This window comes from Gallinula chloropus (genome assembly GCF_964237585.1).
Source record: "Gallinula chloropus genome assembly, chromosome: 18".
NCBI classification, from domain to species: domain Eukaryota; kingdom Metazoa; phylum Chordata; class Aves; order Gruiformes; family Rallidae; genus Gallinula; species Gallinula chloropus.
The window spans coordinates 10,946,658-10,968,353 of record NC_140103.1 but is presented as its reverse complement, the minus strand read 5'-3'; the positions used below and the strand labels follow the sequence as shown (position 1 = coordinate 10,968,353).

The 21,696-nt window shown below is 54.8% G+C and overlaps 1 protein-coding gene across 2 annotated transcripts in view; it reads right to left on the bottom strand.

Annotated features, from left to right (window-relative positions):
• The window catches only part of RGS3 (regulator of G protein signaling 3), a gene marked incomplete at its 5' end in the record, with an annotated part of 85,765 nt that overhangs the window by 24,878 nt on the left and 39,191 nt on the right, over positions 1-21,696 (bottom strand). For both annotated transcript variants that reach the window (XM_084272311.1, XM_084272313.1), the window contains 3 exons: positions 969-1,091; positions 13,021-13,061; positions 19,552-19,663. In XM_084272311.1, coding sequence (XP_084128437.1) covers positions 969-1,091; positions 13,021-13,061; positions 19,552-19,663 — 276 coding nt within the window. The remainder of the gene's footprint in view (positions 1-968; positions 1,092-13,020; positions 13,062-19,551; positions 19,664-21,696) is intronic.

Sequence of the window (21,696 nt, the reverse complement as noted above, 5' to 3'; positions counted from 1 at the left end):
TGCCCTTAGTTGGAGGGCACCACACACCAGGGCTGTATCCACACCTCCACACAGGGCAGGAGCTGCTCCATCACCACGCCCCAGCCATAGGCAGATATCCCAGTGGTTTTTTCCCCCCAGAGACCCCTGTCTGCTTCACTTCAACACCCAGCACAGCATGTTTCTCGATTCCCAGAGCAGTGGGTCACCCCCCAACAGTCCAAACCCAATCCCCAGGGAGTGAGATGACCCCAGCAGAGATTGCCGCTGGCCCAGACAACTCCTTGGTGGCAGCCCCAGCCCCCAAGCCAGGCAGACAGGAGGAATTCATTACATCCATGCAGTGCAGGCGTCTCTAGCAGTGCTTACCCCTGCCCCATGCAAACAGTTCTCTTGCTGAGCCAGTGCTCTTGGGCCAGGCTGAAGCTCTTCAGTGTGGGAAAAGTGCTGGCGCTGCCTTGCTGGATATGAAAACCAGCACTCATCAAATGACCTTTCTGTGCTTTGAGACCATCTGTAGGGTCCAGATCAAACACTCAAGCCCTTCTCAGCACACAGAAGGGGCAGTCTCCACACCACTGCTCCCATGACCTCAGCCTTTTAACCAGGACCCAGAGATCACAGCCTGAACCTCTCCCTCTGCATTCAGCCCTGCCCCAGAGCCGAGCGCTCGGGGAAATGCCATACACCAGGTTGTGTGGCCTCAGCTGTCCAAATAGAGATGCTGGGAGGCGTCAGCAGCAGCCTGTTTGCTGGGCTCTGCCTCCACTCCAGCCAGCAGACGCAAATCCAACAACTGCTTCCCCACGCAGGGCAGGAAGCTGCAGATGCAGCACTGCCTGAACAGAAACTTGCTCCTCACCTGACAAAATGCCCCCCCGAGCCCAGCCTGGGGAGCAGCTCACCTGGCCAAGGGTCAGCAGAGCACAGCCCCTACCACAGGCAGAGCCCCCGAGCAGGGTTCTGAGCTCCCGCAACGGGTCGCTTACCTTGCCACCCGGAGGAGCCGGTGCCGGATGTTGCTGCTTGGTGATGTTCTCAGCCAGACACCAGCAGATCCTCTTCTTCTGCTCCTGGGAGTAAGCCTCCAAACTTAATAAGCACTCCGACTTCTGACGTAAAGGAAACACAGGCAGAGAGAAGGTCATTAGCTGTGTGTCGCAGGCCCTGGCTTTGTTTGCGAACTACTCGCTTCCAACACACTGTCTCAGATGAAGGGGAGTATAACGGGAGAGCTCGCGCCGGAGTCCCGTGCCCTGGCCACAAGGAAGCAAAAGAGATGGGAAACGGGCTTCAGCGTGACATCTCCTCCAGAGAGAGAGGGTGCAAGGGCTGCTGTGGCACTGAGCAGAAGACTTCTGCTTTAATAAGGAGGAGCAGAGTGGTGAGGCACGGGCAGAGCACCAGCAGCTCTGCACCCTCTGCCACCACACTGGGAACGCGTCTATTAAGCTCATTTAGAGGATGGAAATTGCTCTTTGCTGTATGCAAACATTAATGAGGCGCCATAGCATGAACCGATGAAAACAAGCGCCTCGGGGCTGGGTGGAGCTGGGAGGAAGGCAGACCCTCAGGAGAAGCTCCAGACCAGCCATGCCTGGGGTGTGCATCAGGGGCTGCTCTGAGGATAACGCTCCAGCTCTGCTCTGTGCTCGCTGCCCACAGTGAGGAAGGAATTGAGAGAAAGGATGAGAATTCAACCCAGGTGAGCCCACCTCCACTCATACCCTTCCCTGCACACACCCAAGTTCCTCTTGGATGGGTTTTATTTGAGCCAATCAGAATCCCAGACTGGTCTGGGTTGGAAGGGACCCCAAGGATCACAGAGCTCCAACCCCCTGCCACAGGCAGGGACACCAACCTCCAGGCCTGGAGCTACACAAGGTTGCCCAGGGCCTCATCCAACCTGGCCTTGAACACCCCCAGGGATGGAGAACCCATCCCCTCTCTGGGCAGCCAGTTCCAGCTCCTCACCACTCTCTCTGTAAAGAACTTCCCCCTAATATCTAATTTTAACCTTCCTTCCTTTAGCTTCACTCCATCCCCCTTGTCCTGCCATTATCTACCCTTTGAACAAGCTGATTCCCCTCCTGTTCCCCTGCTCCCTTCAGGGACTGGACGGCTGCAATGAGGTCCCCCTGAAAAGCCAAATCCCACTCATTTACAAAACCTGATGACCAAGCCCTCTTGGCAAGTGTCTCCCAGCCCATAAACGCTCGTCTCTCGTGCTAAAAAACAAGCATTAGTACCATTTGCTGCCCACTGGGATTGTGCAGGTTCCACTTTAAGAAGGGACCAGAAATGCCCCTGGCTGTATCATTTCCTGCTGTGGCCAGATAGGAAAAGAAAAAAGAAAAGAAGAAAAAAAAAAAAAACCCCAAAACAGTTGGGACATAATTGCAAAGAAAGAAAAAAGAACCTTCTGCTAAAGCTTGTGAACAGCCTTCCAGTTCCCCCTAGGATGTCCCTCCAGAAGGGCAGGTCTCCCATAGCCTGTTTTTCCCAGAAAGGTCAGAGAGAACTACGGAACTTGCAGCTTTGTGACTCCAGAGACACAACACAACCAAAAGGGGAAATGCTTTATAGTCACACCATTTAAGAGGCTGTTTTCATTGGATGGCAGTTCATTTATCTTTAATCCAAAATCCCAACTCAAGCGGTGAATAAATCAACCACCCACATCACCTCTGGAAAAAGAGATCTCTAGTTCAGTCCCTTGCCCCTCCAAGCAGACTTCCAGGAGAGAGGAGATGTGATCTTGTACATCACCACATCCATCCCTACAGCAGGAACAGGGTTAAACATTGAAAATGCAGGTTCAGGCTCACCTACACGCTGCTCAAACGGAGCAGAGGCTCCCCTTGCCCCTCAGACCCCGAGCTGCAGTGATGTTCTGAGCATCTCCTGGAGCAGCACAGCACTCCTCCCCATCCCAGAGATCTCAGTCTCTCCCAGTCCCATGCCAGCAGATCACTAGGCTGCACCACTGGGACATCCACTCATCCCTAGGAAGGCACCTAATCGTTCCTACTTTAGAAGAGAGGAGGGGTTCTTCTCTGCCAGGCTGGAAATCCAGGCTGGTCTTTGCCCACTCTGTATTCGGGGCCAGAAGTGAAGGACAACAAGGACTCACTGGAGTCTAAAACCATGAGTGTAGCTGCCAGGAGTCCAGTGCCCACTTTGATGCTGCAACCACTGCACACCCCCATCCCTACCCAGCTTCTGCAGCTCCCCTGGAGAGAGGCTGAGAACAATTCCAAGGGTGTGTCATATCCCTTTGCTCATGACAGATGCACAGCTCACCTACCCCTGCTCACAGCCCCTCACTGATTCAATTACAGTCCCCATCTCTTTGATTAAATTTAGCATAAAGTGATGCTCAGTCTGAAAGCAAAGTGGCCCTTTCCCCTCACGCTCAGCCTCAGCGAGCCAGAGAGACTCCCCAGCCCCAGGAGCCTGCAAATATTAACGCCTGGAAAGGAGATTGCCCTCCAGTCCAAAAGGCAGAGGAGAAAGTCAACAGCCCTGGTGTGAGCCCTAGATAGGGTGGGCAAGGCTGACATGAACAGGCAAAACTGCATTTGCCCCATCCATGTACATTTTACTATCATTTTACTACAACAGCAGAGTTCTCAGCACTTTATTCCTTCACAGTGCTATTCAACCTCTCCATTCAACCTCTCCAACACAAATTTCCCAAGGGAAGAGCTCTCTTTCTCCTTCTTCCTCTAAGCTGCTCCCTCCCCCAAATAACGTGCAGCTCTGTTGGGGATAGAGGCAGCCCAACCCACGGGGGCTGAGCATCCCCCTGGCTGGCTCTGTTACAAGCTGGGATGGCCAAAAGATGATGGGATCTCGTGGGTACCTGAGCAGCTGATGCACAGGGAGCTGCTGCTTGCAGGGCACAGCAGTCTCTGCAGATCAGCCTGTTCTCATGCCAGGGAGGGTCTGTGGACCAAGGTGAAGGATAGATGTGCCCATCCTTCCTGTGACACCAAGGGCTGCCGCTGCCAAGGGAATGGGCTTTCATTGTCCTACCCCACGGATCAGAAGAGGCACCAAGATAACAAAGCTTCATGGTGCAGAGCCACCAGCAGCTCCAGCTTGCCCCAGGGCTGTTGGAGCCCGACACTGGTGCTAAGGAGAGAGAAGATGGAAGAGTGGTGCCATAGCAGCACTGCTTGCAAAGCCCTTGGGGCGCCAGACAGACAGAGGGCAGACGTGAAGGCCGATTGTGATAGGGGATGAAGTTCTACCAATGACACATGGCCACAGAGCCCAGTCCCTGCCTCAGGCTCGAGCTGCCCAGCTCAGCACTCCCAGAGCAGGGAGCTCAGTCGTGCCAGGGCTGCGCCGTGCCCCGTGCCCGCTGCCTCGCTCCCGGCCCGCTCTGGGAACCGGCCTCGCCGCTATTGTTTTCCTTCAGGGAGGCTGCTGCTTTGCCTGCCAATATTTACAAAGAGAAAACAGGGTTTAATGGCAGGGTGCTGGGAAAAGAGGATGCAGATGGCGTGAAGGGGGCGTTTGTGACCAGATAAAGTGAACAACCGCCCTGGCTGCCAGTTGCTGACTGCCTGCGGCCCAGCGCTCGGAAAAACATGTTATGGCAGGTGGTGTGAGCTGGCTGGGGCAGCAGCCTCTGGAGAGCCCCCACCAGCACCAGACCCCAGGCCAGCGCTGCCTGTGGGACAGCAAGAGGAAAACACAGGGCAGGAACTGCAGAGGAGCACCCAGACTAGCCAGCACAAACCCCTGCAACCTGCTGTTACAGCAGGAAAAGGTCCCTTGTGCTCCATGGGAAAAGCTCCTCCTGGTCTGTGGCGCCCAGGAGTAGGGGGAGATGATGGGCGAGGGGCCTGGCTGGGCAGAGCTTCAGCTTACCCCAGCAGACACTAACCAAAGAGGGATTGTTGGCTCTGGAGCCCACCAGTCAGCTCAGGACCTCCTGGGGAACAGCACCCTATCGCAGGAAGGGCCCTCAGACCCCTCACAAGACCCCACCCTGCAGACATGCCACTCTGCACCGCCCCCAGCACAACAGCCTCTGGTACACCAGTGCAGCTCTACACATCCCTGCAAAGCTATGATAACAAGGGGGCAGCCACAGCCTGACATCTCCAAAGCCTTGAGCTCAGTGACCAGCCTAGACCTGGGGCAGTTCTTATCTCTCCGCTGCCTGGTGGACTTCCCCTCCCTGCAGATGAGGGGGACATGCTCCTGTTCCCTTCCCCAGGCTCCTCTTCCCTGCAGGGTCTATGGCAGAGTGGTTCAGGGACAGGGCTCCCAGCCCAGCTCAGCTCTGCCCAGCCCCTGGCCTCGAACATTCAGAGTGCTGGTCCCCAGCCAAGCCCAGCAGAGATCCCACAGGGGAAGTACCTCGGAAACGGGCTCCAGACTACAATGGTTTTTAAATCGCAGAGCAAACCTTGCACCAGCCAAACAGCAAGCCCTGGGAATATCCTGTGCACAAAGCACAGGCAACTGCTGGCTGGTTGTTTCATGCCCCACGGAGCTAGTTCTGATGAGAAAGTTCAGTTCTCTCCCATGCTGAGCTGTGCTGGGGGTGGTGTGGGGCACCACATCTCTTCCTGTGGTGTTTGGACTGCTGAGCACCCAGTGCTGCCCAAAGCCAAACGCTGGCAGTGAGAGCAGGGGCTCTGTTGCAAGCTGGGATGGCCAAAAGGTGATAGGATCTCGTGGGTACCTGAGCAGCTGATGCACAGGGAGCTGCTGCTTGCAGGGCACAGCAATCTCTGCAGATCAGCCTCTTCTCATGCCAGGGAGGGTCTGTAGACCAAGGTGAAGGATGGATGTGCCCATCCTTCCTGTGACACCAAGGGCTGCTGCTGCCAAGGGAATGGGCTTTCATTGTCCTACCCCATGGATCAGAAGAGGCACCAAGATAACGAAGCTTCATGGTGCAGAGCCACCAGCAGCTCCAGCTTGCCCCAGGGCTGCTGAAGCCCGACTGCTAAGGAGAGAGAAGAGTGATGTCATGGGAGCACTGCACCATGGCACAGCCTGGAGGATGCTACGTCTCCATAAGGAAAAGCCAATCTGAAGAACCTTTTCCACCCGCTTTGGAGGAGCCAACAGAGACACCAGTCTGTTTTCACAGGCCAGCAGGTTGTCCTTAAGTGGCTCATCAGATCACAGTCTCCACAGAAATCCCCAGCCCTGAGCCTAACCAGGCACACAGCCTCCAGTGCAGACAGAGATCAGGTCCACAGCCTCTCCATTCTGCAAACGCCCTTCCCTGTCAGGCAAGAGGGCTTGGAGCTGAGCAGCCCCAGCAGCAGGAACACCGAGCTCACCCACCCACTGCAAGCACAGCCCCAGAGCTATCCATCCTCCTCCCCCCAGCACAGCCCCAGGAGAACAAGCTCCAGCCTGTGCCACCAGCCCCAGGGAAGAGAACCTCCAAATCACCCACTAGTGCCTGAGCCTTTCTAAAATCTCTCCAGTACTGCAGCTGCATCATACCAGCTCTTCTTCTCACCAACATCTGGGAAATGACCACAGAATAAGAGCTGGGGAGTTTCTGCTCCAACAAGCACATTTTGTCATCATCTCGAAAGTCAGATTCAGGTTAAACTCTGCAAAGATTCACAGAACCAGGGAAGCAGAGTGCCCCTGCTTACCCACTGCTCCAGCTGGGACACTTCCACTCCCTGCTCTGTCCAGAGAGCTGACCCAGGAGCTGTCACTGCCCTGGGATATACCCCAGGCCATGGTTATGCCAACACAGGGACTCTGCTACCTCTGTCACTCCACATCACCTAACCCAGGAAAATGTGCACGGACAGAGACAGAGCCCAGGGATCTGTCTGCACAGAGGAGCAGCCTGGCCACCAGCTCCACAGCCACCATTCTGTACTCTCTGGCTCCAGGTACAGGCCAGGAGAGCGCTGGCTTGGACCAGCCGGACGTTTCATGTGCGGTTGGAATGTGGGCAGGTCCTGGGGATGCAGGCAGGGCTGGGGATGCAGGGCAGGTCCTGGGGATGCAGGGCAGGGCTGCATTTCAGTGGGGCATCAGCATTTGGGGTGACTGACACATGGGTTCATGTCACAGCGTCCTTCAGGAGCAGCTGTTGGCAGTCACAGTCTGACGTCTCACCGCGCCTGTGGCTCAGGCTGCAGCTCAGGTTTCTGGGCATCAGGCACAGAGGAACCCAGCAGCTGCGACCTGCCACCCTTTGGATGGAGGAAAATGGAAACCTCTCCTCAGATAAGGGTTAGGTTGGATATTAGGAAAAAGTTCTTCCCTCTGAGGGTGGTGAGACACTGGCCCATGTTGCCCAGATCGATGGTGGAGGCCCCATCCCTGAAGACATTCAAGATCAGGCTTGGTGGGTCTCTGAGAGACCTGATCTAGTGAAGATGTCCCTGTCCCTGCAGGGGGGTTGCACTAGGTGACCTTTAAAGGTCCCTCTCAACCAAACACATTCTATGAGTCAATGATTCTATGATTTTGACTTCCCTTCACTTTGTTCCCCTGCCAAAACCACCCCATTTTGGTTGGAAACAAACTCAACCCGAAACGCAAGCCTTGTGGCTATCACCTTGGGGTCAGAGAACAAAGGAAGGGGAAAGCTGACTGAATCCCAAACTTCTATCATCATTGATGTGATCTCTGCAGGATCTCATGGCTGCTGATTATTCTTCTCCCAACAAGCCTTTCTCAGTCACTTCTATCCTCACTTCTGTCCCCATGACGCACGACAACATCATCACCTTTCACCCACTTTAACAACTAATCCCCACTGTTCCCCCACTGAACTATCCTCCTTGTTTCCTACATCTCCAAATTTCAAATGATATGCTGTTTTCTACCATGTCAATGATGACTGTCTGCAACTAAGCAAGAGCCAGGCTTCCCAAGCCCCCCCTGGCAGAGCAACACTCACTCAAGGTGATGCTGAGGTTTCAGACCAGAGTTTTGAACTATGTCTTGAGGACCACAGTAATCTTCTGCCTTTCAGATTTTCAAGCCAAGTGCCTGTGAGGATGCCTGCTCTAGTTGTGCTCCATCTGTACACTTTCTCTCATTAATAATTACTTCTTAAATTCTTCACTAAAAAAATTCATCTTAGCTGTTCCCTTGGTTGTGTAGGTTTGATGTCACACCCTGGCCAGCCCTTTTGCCCTTTTCCTGCCAGGACAGTGCCCAGAAAAGCTCTTTGGAAGCTCTTCTGATATCATGTCCAGAACAGTTGACTTCAAAACCATGCAGGTGTATAATATCCACCTTGTCACAGCACGTCCCTGAGCCCTGAAGTCCTCTGTACCATCAGTAAATGGCTTTTCAAGTGCTGAGATGCCCTGTATGGAGACAGGAACCTTGGTTCTCCTTCCTCTTTCCCTGCAGGACAAAAAGGGGCCATCCCACAGCCCTGTGGGCATTAAATTTGTTCTGCTCAGCCTCAGGAGGAACAGAGAATGCTTTGAGAAATTAACTCTCTTATGGAGCAAGCTGGGACATCACCAGGGAAGATGATGGAGTTAAGCACATTTACACAACTACAATATGGCCCCTCACTACAGCTGTGGTCCAGTTCAAATAGGGTTTGCTCAAAGCTTACCCTTGCCAGCAGCTAGGGGACAGCTCCAGGAACCATGGGGACCCCATGGGTGCAGGGATGTGTCACTGAGAGCCAGGGCACAGGGTGGGGGGCCAAGGAGTGACAGTGTAATTTGTCTCACGCTTGTCCAGAGGATCTGCCCAGGGGGTGTGGAGTCTCCATCTCTGGAGAGATTCCAGCCCCATCTGGACGCCGCCCTGTGCAATATGAGCTGGGGAGCTGCTTTGGCAGGGGGGTTGGACCCCATGAGCTCTCCAGGTCCCTTCCAACCCCTGGGATTCTGTGAGTCTGTGCTGTCACAAGAGGGGTGTGTGCCCCTCAGGGAATGGTGTGTGGGCAGGGCCAAACAGGGCCCAACTCCCACACTCCAAATTCTCCATGGCCCACACTGAATCATCCCGAAGCTTCCACAAGCAAGGTCTCTTTCAGTTGACTTTAAACTGTTGTACTGGGATTTACAGGAAATGAAACACAGGCTGGACTGGGCTTGCAGGCATTAGGAGCACGTTGTGTGTGCCAGTCAGTAATTAGAAATACCAGACAAGCTTCCAGGTATGTGCACTATTCATCAGATCAAAAGGTACCGCCTTCACTTCCCAAATCCTGGCTGCCTTCCTTGCTGGGACTACCACAGCTACCCCCTGACCACCATGGGGTACAGAACCACTGAGAACAGGCAGCTCAGTGGAGACCCTTCCTCTGTTTCTGCATTCTTTCAACACCAACCTGTATTTGGCCCTTCCCTTCCAGGAGGCCACATGCCCTACCAGGATCAGGCCCACCTGCACTCAGGACCTCCAAGCACCAAAGTCACACCCTGACAGGCCTGTAAAACAACCACCCACCCCTCCTGCTGTACCCTACACCAGGCTTGCCATATAAATAGCTGTAACACACAGGAGTTAAACTCCGTGTAGTAACTTACTACAGGCGATTAGGCAGGATGACCAGCAGGAGCTTGTTTATGAGCCTCCAGTTTCCCTGAAGGTTGGAATTTTCTTTCTTGTTTAAAATAAATTAAGCAACTGACAGAAACATACTTTTGCTATGGAGCATGGCAGCTCCAAAGGCAAACACATGACTTTACGTGTCAGAACATTACTCACAGACCTTCCAGATGAGTAGGAGCAGGAGATGGCAGCTCAAGGCCTTGGCAAGGTACTATTCCCACAGCAAGCACAAAGCCAGCCCAGCCCTGTGGGCTCTCTCAGTTCACAGCAGTGCAAAATCCATTACTCCTCATTGCAAATCATTTGTGGGTAAGAAACAGCAGCACAAGAGCTTCGACCAACCTCCCACACCCCATCATGGCAGCTCAACAGATGTGTCTGCCCAGACCTGCTGGCCAACAAGAACAGCTCCAGACAGTGACGACCACCAAACCTCCCAGACCCACCACCTCCACCCCAGTGAGGACCAGCCAGCAGAGCTGCATCAGCAGAAGGCTCCCAGTGGGGTACAGCACTGCTGGCAAGCCCAGGGATGGAGCACTTGCTGCAAAGAGCAGGACAGGAGCAGATCAGGAGGGGCAGAGACCCCTCAGGGTGACATGGGACAAAAAACCCACGTCCACACAAACGTCCTTCCCCTACACATCCTTCCACAAAGCCACAAGCAGCCACAAGCAGCTGCAGGGCAGTTGTGCCTGCCAGCTGAACCCAGCCACAGAGCACCACTGCACCACGTCGCTGGGACCCTGAGGGTGCTGGGGGCCAGGGTCAGCACCCAGCCAGAGCTGCCCTCCCAAGCCCCCTCCCTCCCTGACTCCCGGCCGCCTGGGCACAGCCCTGCAGCAGAGGCAGCCCCTCTTTGTGGGAAGCCACCCCTGTGCCTTGTGCCAGAGCACGAGGGGATCACACAGCTGGGAACAGGCCACAGAGCAGCCACCATGTCGATCAGGCAATGGGGGAGTCACAGTGGGCTGGCCTGGAGACCCCTCCCCACCACCCCACTGCAACACGAGTGCCACTGCACCGGCCCAAACCCCAGGTCTCACTGGCTGCAGACTGTGCCTTGAACCCACTGCAGAAATAACACCACAGACTGATGGTCCCACTGGCCCAACAAGGCATCCAGACCCCCCCACAACACCTGTGCATGTGGCCAACATGCTGGGATGCTTTTGAAGGGGACCATCCCCTCCCTCCCACAGGCTGCCAAGATCTCCTGGTGACACCCCCAGAACCCTGTAACTAAACAACGCCAAGAAGAAAAGAGGGGTGACCTGAAGGTGACTCTCTTCTTAGCTTCCCTGAGGAAAGAAGATACTTAAATGCTCCTGGGCTGACTCCCACAAAGCATCCCATCATTTAAGAAAAGTCTGTCTCTATTTGCCTGAGACTGACCATCACTGAGGACTGTTCACTGAGCCACACAACCCCCACACTGCAAAACTGAGAGGTTTCTGCTCTCATGCTTTAACCACCAAGAGTTTTAACCTTGGCTTTAACCTTGCAGCCTGGTCACCCACTGCATGTGGCTCTCAGGCCACAGGTTCTCAGAAAAGCAGCCGTGGGGAAGTCAGGAGAGCACCATCCTGTCCTGGCTCACTGCTGATTCACAGGCACGTTCCCCTCCCTGTGCCTCAGCTTCCCCTTTTGAACCAAAATTGCCTATTGCTGGGGAGAGTGGGGAGATGTAACGTCTGGAAGCACACTCCTCACTCAACCTTGAAGCCAGTTGTTTCTGTCTGTGCTGTGTACTCATGGAAGGCACACAAAAGCCACCTTCTCCCCTCCACACCGATGGGGAATCACCCCCCACCACCCACCCGTGGGCAGACCTCAGTAAGCACCATCTCCCCAGCTCCATGCAGACCACTAGTCCCAAAACAATCCCGTGGGGTCCAGGAGGGAATGTCCCACTCAGCACGATGCCAACTGAGCCAGGGCTGTCCCAGCATCACCTGAAAGCCACACGCTGGCACAGCACAGAGTGTGAGCAGCCACTCCTGGGGTACAGGCATGTGGCAAGCCAGCCAGTCCCCGGGGGTTGGGAAGCTCCCACCTCTACTCCAAAACACCTTGGGCAGACAGAGGGAACAAGAAGGGGTTTGCAGAATCCCATAAGCACAGACTGCCCAGACCTACTGCCCTCTGAGGTGGGGGGGGCACACATTTTGGGAAGCACACACTGCACATTTCCTACACCACTAACTGCACCCCAACTGCGACGGATGCCGCAGATCTCGGGCATCAGAGCTGTGGGGACCATTCAAGCCCCCCAGAAGAAAACTAAGCACTTTGTTGACAAAGATGAGTCTTGCCCCTCCTGAGATCTCACGAAAACGCAGCCAGCTCTCAGCCACTTCTACTTAGGGACCCCAAAGCTTCTAAACGAAACGTCAGGCTACAAAAAAGCATCTTTCCCCAAACGGATGGGGAAAACACAGGAGCGCCTCATCCCGCTGGCGGGATGTCGCTGACGAACATCCACCCGCAGCCTGAGTCACAGCCCAGGATCAGCTGGGCAGGGAGACATCACGCAAACCTGACGTCAGGCTGGGCCACGCGCCGAGCAAAGCCCTGAGGAGGCAGCTCCTGCCCGCCCAGCCCCAGGAAGGAACAAGAGGGAAACGTGAGAGAGGACTCGTCAGCCCCACGGTTACGCAGCAGGTCGGGCTCTGGCCCGGATCCCAGCCTCTCAAGGTGAAGCACTTTCATTCCAAACGTTTCCATCCAACTTTCACAATGGGTTATTATTTCACGGTGCTGCTGAGCCATGTTTGCCTTTCTCCTCCGCGCCCTGGGGATCTTGCCCAGATCCAAACTTCCACCTCTGAAAATACAAGGCCTTGAAGCCAGGAACAAAGCAAAGTCACTTGGAAAGGGGGGGGGGGGTGTGAAAAAAAAGCAGCCACCGTGTTCAGTGACCAAGTCCTGTCCCTGTGAACCGATTTCACAGCCGCCTGGGCTGCTTCGTGACACCAATGTGACTGCACCGATGTCTGAGCGATTCCAGATCTGTTCAGAGCATTTAGCTGGGTACCAGCCACACGTTCTTAGAGCTATGAGAGCTGTGCTTGTCTGTCTTTTAGATAGAGCTTCCTTATTTTATCTGAGCGCTTCGAACACGGGCGCTTGGAAGGCAAGAAAAGCAGGATGCTGGAAGTGTAAAGACAAAACAGTTGGCAAGGAAATTGCCCCCCAGGCCAAAGAATCCCAAGCTGAAACAGAAGGGAGATGCTGGGAAGATCTACCCACTGTGCACAAGGGGAAGGGGGGAAGCAAACCTGCCTGAGCGCTGCCCAGCCTCCCTGTTCACAGATCCCTTTTAGCAGCTTCTTACTAATATATTCTGGCCACAGCCCTTACGTTTCCTTTCCAGACCTCTGGCAAATTAATTCAAAAGGAAGTTAAAGCCAGCCTGTTAGGCACTCCCTGCCCCAGCAGAAAGGGTCAGTTGTTAGTGTGTGTTCAGCTCCCACTAGAAAGTTCATTTGGAAAACAGCAACTCACCTCTGCGAGGTAAAGGATGCAGAATTTCCGATCTTCTGAACCTATAAAGAAGGAAAAAACAGGATCAAAATTAACCTACAACTGCATTTCTGCACACAGAGCCAGTGGCAGAGGGACTGGCTAAGAGACAGCATGTAATGAATATTTATTGTTGTCGTCCCTCAGTACCAGGCTGTGACCTGGGGGTGATGTATGCTGCATCTGCAGGGCCATGCGCTGGGCAGGCTGCATGTCAGGGTCTCCTGCGTGGGCTCCCTGTGCTGCCAGGGATTCTCCTGCTGGTTGGTCCTTTTGGGAACAGGTTCTTTTCGTTCAGAGGCCAGGGGCAGGCTCTTCTGCTGAACCCACCAAGGCACAGGCAGCCCAATTCCTTCCCAAGGGTGACGGAGGGACCACAGTGTCCACACAGGCACCCTGGGCACTGGGGTCGGGTCTCTCCTGCCTTACCTCCGTGGACACTGCTCCCAGGAGGACTAGCCAGAGAGGCTCCTGTTCCTACGTCCTTGCTCAGCCCCAGCTTCCCACCCCAAGCCCTTGGTAAGACTGGTGGTAGCTCTGTCTGGTGTTGTCTGTCCCAGCCAGTGCCAGTGTTTGGGGTCAGGGCCTCTCCAAGGAGATGGAGCTGAATCCCAGTAGCTACTTCAGCTACAAGGAGTGGGAGGAGAGCTCATCCTCTCCATGGGGCTGAGGGCAAACTGCACAAGCTCCCATCAGCACAGTGCTGCTCAGGTCTTATGAGATCCAGCCAAGGAACTTGCACAGTCCTGGAAAAGGAGATGGTGCAGGAGGCAGTGCAATGACCAGTGTTGCCATCCACATCTTGATGAATCATGGAGCAGCACAGTTCAGCTCTTTACCTCACTGCCAGCCATCCCAGGGACATGTTATGCTCCAGCTGCTCCACCAGGCTGGTTCCTGCAGGCCTAGCATTCCCTGTTCCCAACAAAACAGCTTTTCCGAGGATCTGCCCTGGTCTTTGGTCCCAGCTGGTGAGCCACAAGTGTCCCCCAGTTCCAAGTGAAGCTGGTGCTTGGCACACATCATCTTTGCAGGGGAACATGAAGCTGCCACAGGATAGGGTCCCCTCACCTCTGAAGCAGGACATCCCATCTCCTGGAGCCATTCTGCTCCTTGACACCAGTGTGCCCTGCACCATCTTTGCCCTGGGTAGCGTGCAGCACCGCTGGGCTGCAGCTTTCATAACCCTTTTAATGACATTACCTCTGCCATGAGATGAGCTCTGCAGGCAGGGCACGGCTGAGGATCCTATTCACAGCGGTGTCAGCACAAGCTCTGCTTCATTTCAACAGCCTGAGCTGTGCTAACGATGGGAACAGGCTCTGTGCAGGGCAGAAACACCCTGTTCCCCAGAGAAAGGCAATGCTTCTGTCACAGGCAGCAGCCCAAATGTCAAGATAAGAGCTGTGACCCACTGAGGGACTCAGATGCCTCCTGAGTCACTCCACAGGCAACATGAAGCCCAGGAAGAATTGCAAGGGCAGGGAGCCACTGGCTGGATGTCCCCATTCCAGCTGCCCTTTTTGGGAGAGCACAGACCTGCCTCCACTACCAGCTTCACACTGCAGGCAATGGGCTGGAGCAGCACTGCAGGGACACCAGACACCATCCCACACCAGGATGCTGGAGCCCAGCACCCCCAGGAGTGCTGCTCTGGACCTCTCGGATGAGGAGCCCCTGTGTGCTCTCATAAGCTTCCCTCTGCTCCAGCCTGGGTGCTGTGAGGGTCTGGGAAGCAGCCTGGCCCCAGGGCTGCCAGCCAAAGGGCTCCAGCACTGCCCTTCCAAATCTTCACCTCCAGAGCAGGAATGATGCCAGATCTTGAGAGCACAAGCTGAGCAGACCTGTCTGGGAGCCTGTCTCTGACCTCTGCCCAAGCTTTCCCAGCACCCTTTTCCCAGCAGGACCACCAAGGAACATTTTCCCTGTGAGGCCAAAGCCTCAATGGCAGCCCCTCAGCCAGTGCTTCCCCCTTCAAGAGGGTCTGGAAGCAGGATCCAAGCCTGCTCTGGCACAGCACGGGTCCATCATCCCCTTCTGCTTCTTATGCTTCCCAAGACATCAGCAGCACAAAGAACACCCCAACTCCTACACCGGACGCTCTGCTCCTCTCCCTGTGCTGTGCCCACAGCTCTCCAGGCTGCCTTGCAAAGCAGACTGCAGAAGACCAGCAAGTCCCAGGCTCTTTCCCCCAGGAGCTTTAACTTGGATTTCCCAGCTGATCTGAGGACCAAGTCACCCTCCAGAGACATGCACCCTCAGCTAAGAAAGGTGACGCTGGTGTGTGATGGCCCCAGGCATGACCCTGCTTCCCTTGGGCCCCTGTTTATTCTTTCTATAGTAACAGGGTTCTTAACAAAGCCAAAACCCATCACAATTAATTCCCTTCCAAATTCCTCTCTGTTGAGCTGTGAGTATTGGCATTAACAAGCTCTACCACCAGAAGCTCCTGTCCCCTGTCCCTCCAAGGCTCGCTGCTACACATGGCCAAGCAGCCCAGTACCTATGGGACACACAAAGCAGGGAGCCAGCCTAGGCTACAGAGCTGATTAAATCCCATTTTCTACCAGTAACTGCCTTTAAAGAGAAAACAAATGAGAGGTCTGAGACTGGCTGCCCAGCCCCTGGGCTTGAGCCGGTGCCTATCCCCAGTGAAGAGCAGAGCGAGGCAGGAGAGCAACAGCAGATTTCAGCACAAACTGGATTTGATGGGATTTCTTCCAATGGAGCTTCTTCCAGGCTGGTGTGCAAGAAGCCTGGTGCATCCCAGAGCCGTGTGACACATGCTGCTCACCTCACACAATCACATGGTTGGAAAAGACCTTTGAGATCACCAAGTCCAACCGTTCCTGTCCCGTGCTGAACCGTATCTCTGAGCACCTCACCTGCCTGTCTGTTAAACACACCCAGGGGCAGGGACTCAGACCCCTCCCTGGGCAGCCTGTGCCACAGCCCCACAACTCTTTCAGGGAAGAGCTTTTCCCTCACATCTACTCTGACCCTGCCCCGGGGCAGCTTGAGCCCATTGCCCCTTGTCCCATCTCCTGTCCCCTGGCTGAAAAGACCATCACCCACCTCTCTGCACCCTCTTGTCAGGGCTGTGTAGGTGGGGAGAAGGTCTCCCCTCACCCTCCTCCAGACTGAGCATCCCCACCTCCCTCAGCCACTCCTCCTGTGCCACACATCACACCCCACTCACCCCCTGCCCCGCACACCACAAAGGCCACGAAAGACAAGGCAAGAGGCACAACCTCAGGCTGGGGAGGTGGCAGCCAGCTGCCCAGGCTAACCCCAGGCTCCGTTCCCCACGCAGCACTTCATCCACACCTCTTCTGACAGCTGAACAGCTCATACTCTCAGGCAAATTTAATGAAACACCAAAAGGAAATAAGCACAAGAAAAGACAGACTCACTTCAAGGTATTTCTCTTCCTTCCCGATGCCTTGTGACGGGGGCTGGCTTGTCTTTCAGAGTAACTTGACCCATCCCTGCCCCAGGGCTGGGCTGCTGTGCACTCAGCACAGACACGAGGAGGGTGCGAGTTTTGTGGGGACACGTCACCCCTCCGGCTAACCCTCATCCTGTGAAGGGCAGGCACTTGGGTAGCTCGGCACAGGGGCAGGTCTCAGCGCCACCCTGGCTCTGCCCATCTCCCTGTGCAGCCCAAGGAAGCACCCACTGCTTGCAGGATTTGTGTGTGGCATGGAGTTAAAAGGATGGGAGAAGAGGGAAGATGGTCCCGCTCCTGTCCACAGCCTCCTTGCACAGCCCCAGGGACTGTGGCAATGCCGGCAGCGAGGGCAGGGACCCTGCTACCCCTCCCTCATATCTGCTCAGCGAGGATGGGACAGCATCCAGCACCCAGAGAGGACCTCACAGGGCAGGGTGCTGCAGGGCCCCAGGGGCATGGGAACAGTGGAAGGCTGTTGTGCTCATTCTAGCACTCTCTAGCACTGGAGAGGGGACATGCTTGTCACCCTTCATGGCACATGTCTTCAGGGAGGTGTGGGAGGGGGCAATCCCTGGATCCTTGGAGCAGCAGGGAGAAGCCATGGCAGGGAAGAAGGCCCATAAGTCATACTCCTGGCCTCTGATGATCTTGGAGCTGTTTGCTATAAGATACAGCCAGTTGGGATGCAGCAGAACACAAAGCAGCACAGGAAAACTCCTCATTCACAGGATCCTGGCTGGGGATGGGGCTCACAGCCTGAGGGTCCTCATTCCAGACAAAGGAGAGCTCATCTCTGTCCCAAAGCCAAGCACACCCACCCAGGGGGGACCAGGATCCCAGCGAGGTGGTGACCTTCCATGGAAATTCCCACAGTATCTAGTGAGGAAGCCAGCCCTGTCGCACTGGAAACATTGGCCGGTGTGGTGCTCATCAACCATGCTCTGCTTCTAAAGCAGGAAGACAGAGCATTGTAAAGCAGATTATACTGATTTGCTTTCGCACAGGGCAGCGAGCAGCAGAAACAGGAAACATCACAATGGTCTTCAGTGTACCGGAGATGTCTCAATTGTTATACTCAGCAATACGCCTGTTCCTATTAATGTGCCATTCAGTTATTTAGGAGAGCGACAGAAAGGCCCTGCCAAAAGGGATGGACATCTTTCTGCTCATTCTAGTCGCCTTTGAAGCCACCCTGCCCAAACCAGGAGGGTGAGCTGCCTGGGGACCAACTCTGCTGGATTCCCAGTGTACAGGGGGCTGTCTGGCTCTGCAGAGGCAAACATCCCCTTCGGAGAGGCTTGTTAAGCTCTTCCAGGTGTGACCCAGCCAAATGATTATGGAGCAAGGAAACAAGTGGCAGAAAACCACTCACAAAATCCAACCACTCTGCCTAAGGGTTAGGAGGGACATTCCTCTGCTGAGCTGCCAAAAGACCAGCACCAGGGAAGGTAATTCCTCCAAGGAGGCAAAGGAGAGCAGGGCTATTGCACAGCCTTGGAGAGCAGCCGGGGCAGCACGTGCGCGCACGCTCCAGGGGCGGATGCTGCCCAACAAGCACTTCAACGAGGAACAACTTCTTTTGTCCCTCCCTTGGAAATAAATAGAACAAACCCAGCAAGCCCCAGCAAAGCTTCAATGGCTCACACCGTGTGCATTGTCTCCCTCACCACGTTTCTGCCCACACCAAATAGGGCAATGAATTCATCCAGAAGCACAAATGTTGTTGGAAATGGGAAATAACAACTGGCAGGCAGCCTGTGGTGTCCGGCACGGAGGCTCACAACAACACAGGGCACATGGAGAGGTGCAGCACACCCACAGCTGGGCTGGGGAAAGCCATGGGAAGTGGCAACATTCATCCAGAAAATGATCCCGTGGGAGACGCAGCCCAGATCTGGATGAATCCCTTTTGGTCAGGGCCATGGGGCTGCATGAAGACATCAGCTCACACAGTTATGGAGTGATTTGGGGTGGAAGAGTCCCTAGTCCAAACCCAGGGCACTTGGGGCCATGTCCAATCAAGCCCTGAACGCCTCCAGGAATGGAGATCCCACAGCCTTTCTGAGCAACTTAATGTTTGACCAACCTCAGCATAGGAAAGTTTTCCCTTACACCTAATGACCATGTCCCTGGTGGGGTCCCAGCCCAGCGACACACACTGCACGGGCTTGAGGAGGGGCTGGGACACAGCCCATGCTGAGGCAGCCAGGAGACTGTACACAAAACAAGCCCGTGTCCAAAAAGCACCCACACCAAAGAAGAAACAAGGTGGGACTGGGCCCAGGGCCAAGAAGTGGCTCCACTGTAGCAAATAGGATGTGGTAAAGCGATTTGCTCATTCCTCTTTTGACCCTGAATAACTAAAGGCCATATAGCCTCAGTGTTTCAACTTCAGATAACTCATTTCAAGTCACCCCCGGACCTAGAAGCCCCCTCCAAGCCCACAGCTTGGATGTGAGAGCCCAGTCAAGGTGAAGAGAGTATGGGCATTGTGCACAGCCTGCCCCAAGGCCAGGGTTTGCTCTGTGGGGCGTGCACAGGGGAGGGATGCTGCTAGCACAGGGGAAAACCGTGGGCAGCTGAAGGGAGAAGTAGCAAAGTAAAGGTCATTAGGGCTTAGCCAGACTCCCTTGGAGACAGCCTCTGAACTCACTCGTGGTAATGTGGGGAAACCTCAAGACTTCCCTTTCTCAGCCTCAGCAAGCCCCCGCTGTAGACAGTGTCACACCAGCAAGAGGAACAGCCCAGCACCACAAGACCCTGGGGAACACCAGCCCAGAATCCCTGAGATGCACCCAAAAAGCCCTGGAAAGTGGTGCTGAGTGCCCCTGAGGTGTCCCAGGAGACAGAGCTCCTGGGCACATGTTAGTGCAGGGATGGGAAGGCTGATGCTGGTCCTGAACCCTGAGAATGGATGATCTGGGAGCACCCGTTGGGTGTTGCTGTCACATACTGGAAGCAGTGGGGCAGCGGGGTGCTATCCTGCTGCTGGCCAAAAACCTTTATAGCCAGCAGCCCTGAAAATGCCCCAAATGTGCCCAACTGTGGCTGCAGACACTCACCCTCCTGGAGCTTGACGCTCTGCAAGTAGAGAGGGTTCCTCAGCACATTGCAGCGCCCGGGCTCGTCCTCCTTGGTGAAGAGCAGCAGGTCGGAATAGACAAAGAGGGTCACCTGGAAGCACAAGAGCAGGAAAGAAGGAGCTATAAGGAATTCATTTCTTGGTACCAAGACACTGTCCTGGAAAGGTCCTTTACCCTGGAGACATGCACAGGCAGCCCAGGCACCCCTTCCTTCCCTAAGGGGCTGGTTGCTGCTTAACCCCTCAGGTTGCTCCCAGCAAGTTTCAGATGAGGCTCTGCCAGCTTGACAGCCACCTACCAAGGCCTGTGGAGTCCCGTGATGGGAGGGACAAACCTGCCCAGCAGTTACAGCACACAAGCACACCCTCTCCACTCTCTCGTGGCACTTCCCTTTACACCAGTTATAAATCAGAGGAGCAGGAGGAGGGAATAAGCTGCCGACTAATCCCAGCGCGCGGGAGAAGTTGCAACCTGAAAGCAAATGTCATCTCCCCCAGGACAGGCAGAGAGGAGCCCAGAGGAGCTTCTCCCAGCCTTCTCTCAGGCTCTGCGTGCCCTGTTTCTCTCCCTCTGAGCTGCTGGTGCTGTGCTGCAGGCCAGGAGTAAAACCACCACAGGGTTTTACAAGAGCAGAACCCACAGGCAGCTGCAGGGAACAAACTTGACACCTTTAAACCTTGCTGCCGGGGGGGAAAGCAAGCCCTGAACTGAGTGTCTCTCCAGCTCTGTGCCTGAGCAGCCACTCAAGTGTTCTACAAGTCAGGAGCTACTCTGGAGCAGGCTGGTAGGTGCTCACCCCTCAAAAGGCAGATTTTGCTCCACTTCTGGCTCTTGCCTGAGGTCCCCAGTCCAGCCAGTACAGGTTAGTGTCATCTTCAAAATGAGAAGAATGAGTTTCTCCACTGCAGTGGAGACCCCTGACCCAGAAACCTGCCAGGAGTGGGGGTCCTGGTGCAGTCACTATGCTGGCAGCAGAGGTTTGAGCCTGTCAGACATTGGGGGTGTGCAGCACAACTTTGAAGATGCCAGGGAGGGGCTGCAACAAGTGGTCATCCTTGATGTGGAACCTTGTACACACTGCCAAACCACACACTGCTCAGCACAGACACAGCACGTGAGCTGCTGTTAACAGCTCCTTGGGATGCTGTTAACACCAGCCAAGGGCAAGGATGGCTCTGAGGCCTTTTAGGAGCCCCTCTGCTAAAGCAGATAAGAAGCCAGCATCCCAGGGCCATGCTGGGAGCTGGCACCACTACCACCACCAAGTCCCCCTCCGAAAGGTGACTTTGCTCTGGACAGGGGCTGGGTCCCTGTTCAGGGGGATGCACTGCCAGTGCCCAGCGACTGACAGACACGTCAGGATAAGACCAGCTGCACAACAGGGAGTCTCACCCAGGGCAGCAGCATCTGGGGCTTTCAAACCAACAATCAAGCCCTCTCCACAAGATTTCTCCTTGCTGTGCAAATCCATTTCTGTGGAATTCTTAATAAGCACTAAGCTACTGGCAGAGTGAATTTAATTGACAGTGAATCCAGGGAGTGTCTGTTTTCCTCTGTGTCATTTGGAAAATCCCTTCCTCCGCTCTCAGCACAGTGTTGGCCTGGTGCCCACACTCCCTCTCTTCATTACTTCTGACCTTACTGTTAACAGGAGGAATAACAAAGTACAAACTGCACTACAGGCTCTCTGCCATGCCCATCTCGTGTCAAAAGGCAGCTTTGCTGGGACACAGCTGGTGCCATCCCACGTCCCTCAGCCTCAGAGAGCTTCTGAGAGCAGCAGCCCAGCCAAGTGAAGGAGCTAAAAGCAGTGTCAGCAGGTGGTCATGCTGGTAACAGAGGAAAGACAAGTGATAGACACAAAGGTTTGGAGGGTTAGAAGGATCAGCAGGGGGAAAAGAAAATCACTTCAAACACAAACAGCTTAAATAGGGAATCATGGGAACAGAAACACATGAGAAGGATTTACAGGTAACACTGTGCTGTTATGGGAAGATGGGCCTGATTGTATGCAGGATGCAGAGAAGATAAAAGCCTAGCCAGGGTAGGTTACCTAAGAGCATGTCTATTAGATGCTGGTTTCAGGAAGACACTTGGTTTTTAGAGCAGCTCCACACAGGAGGG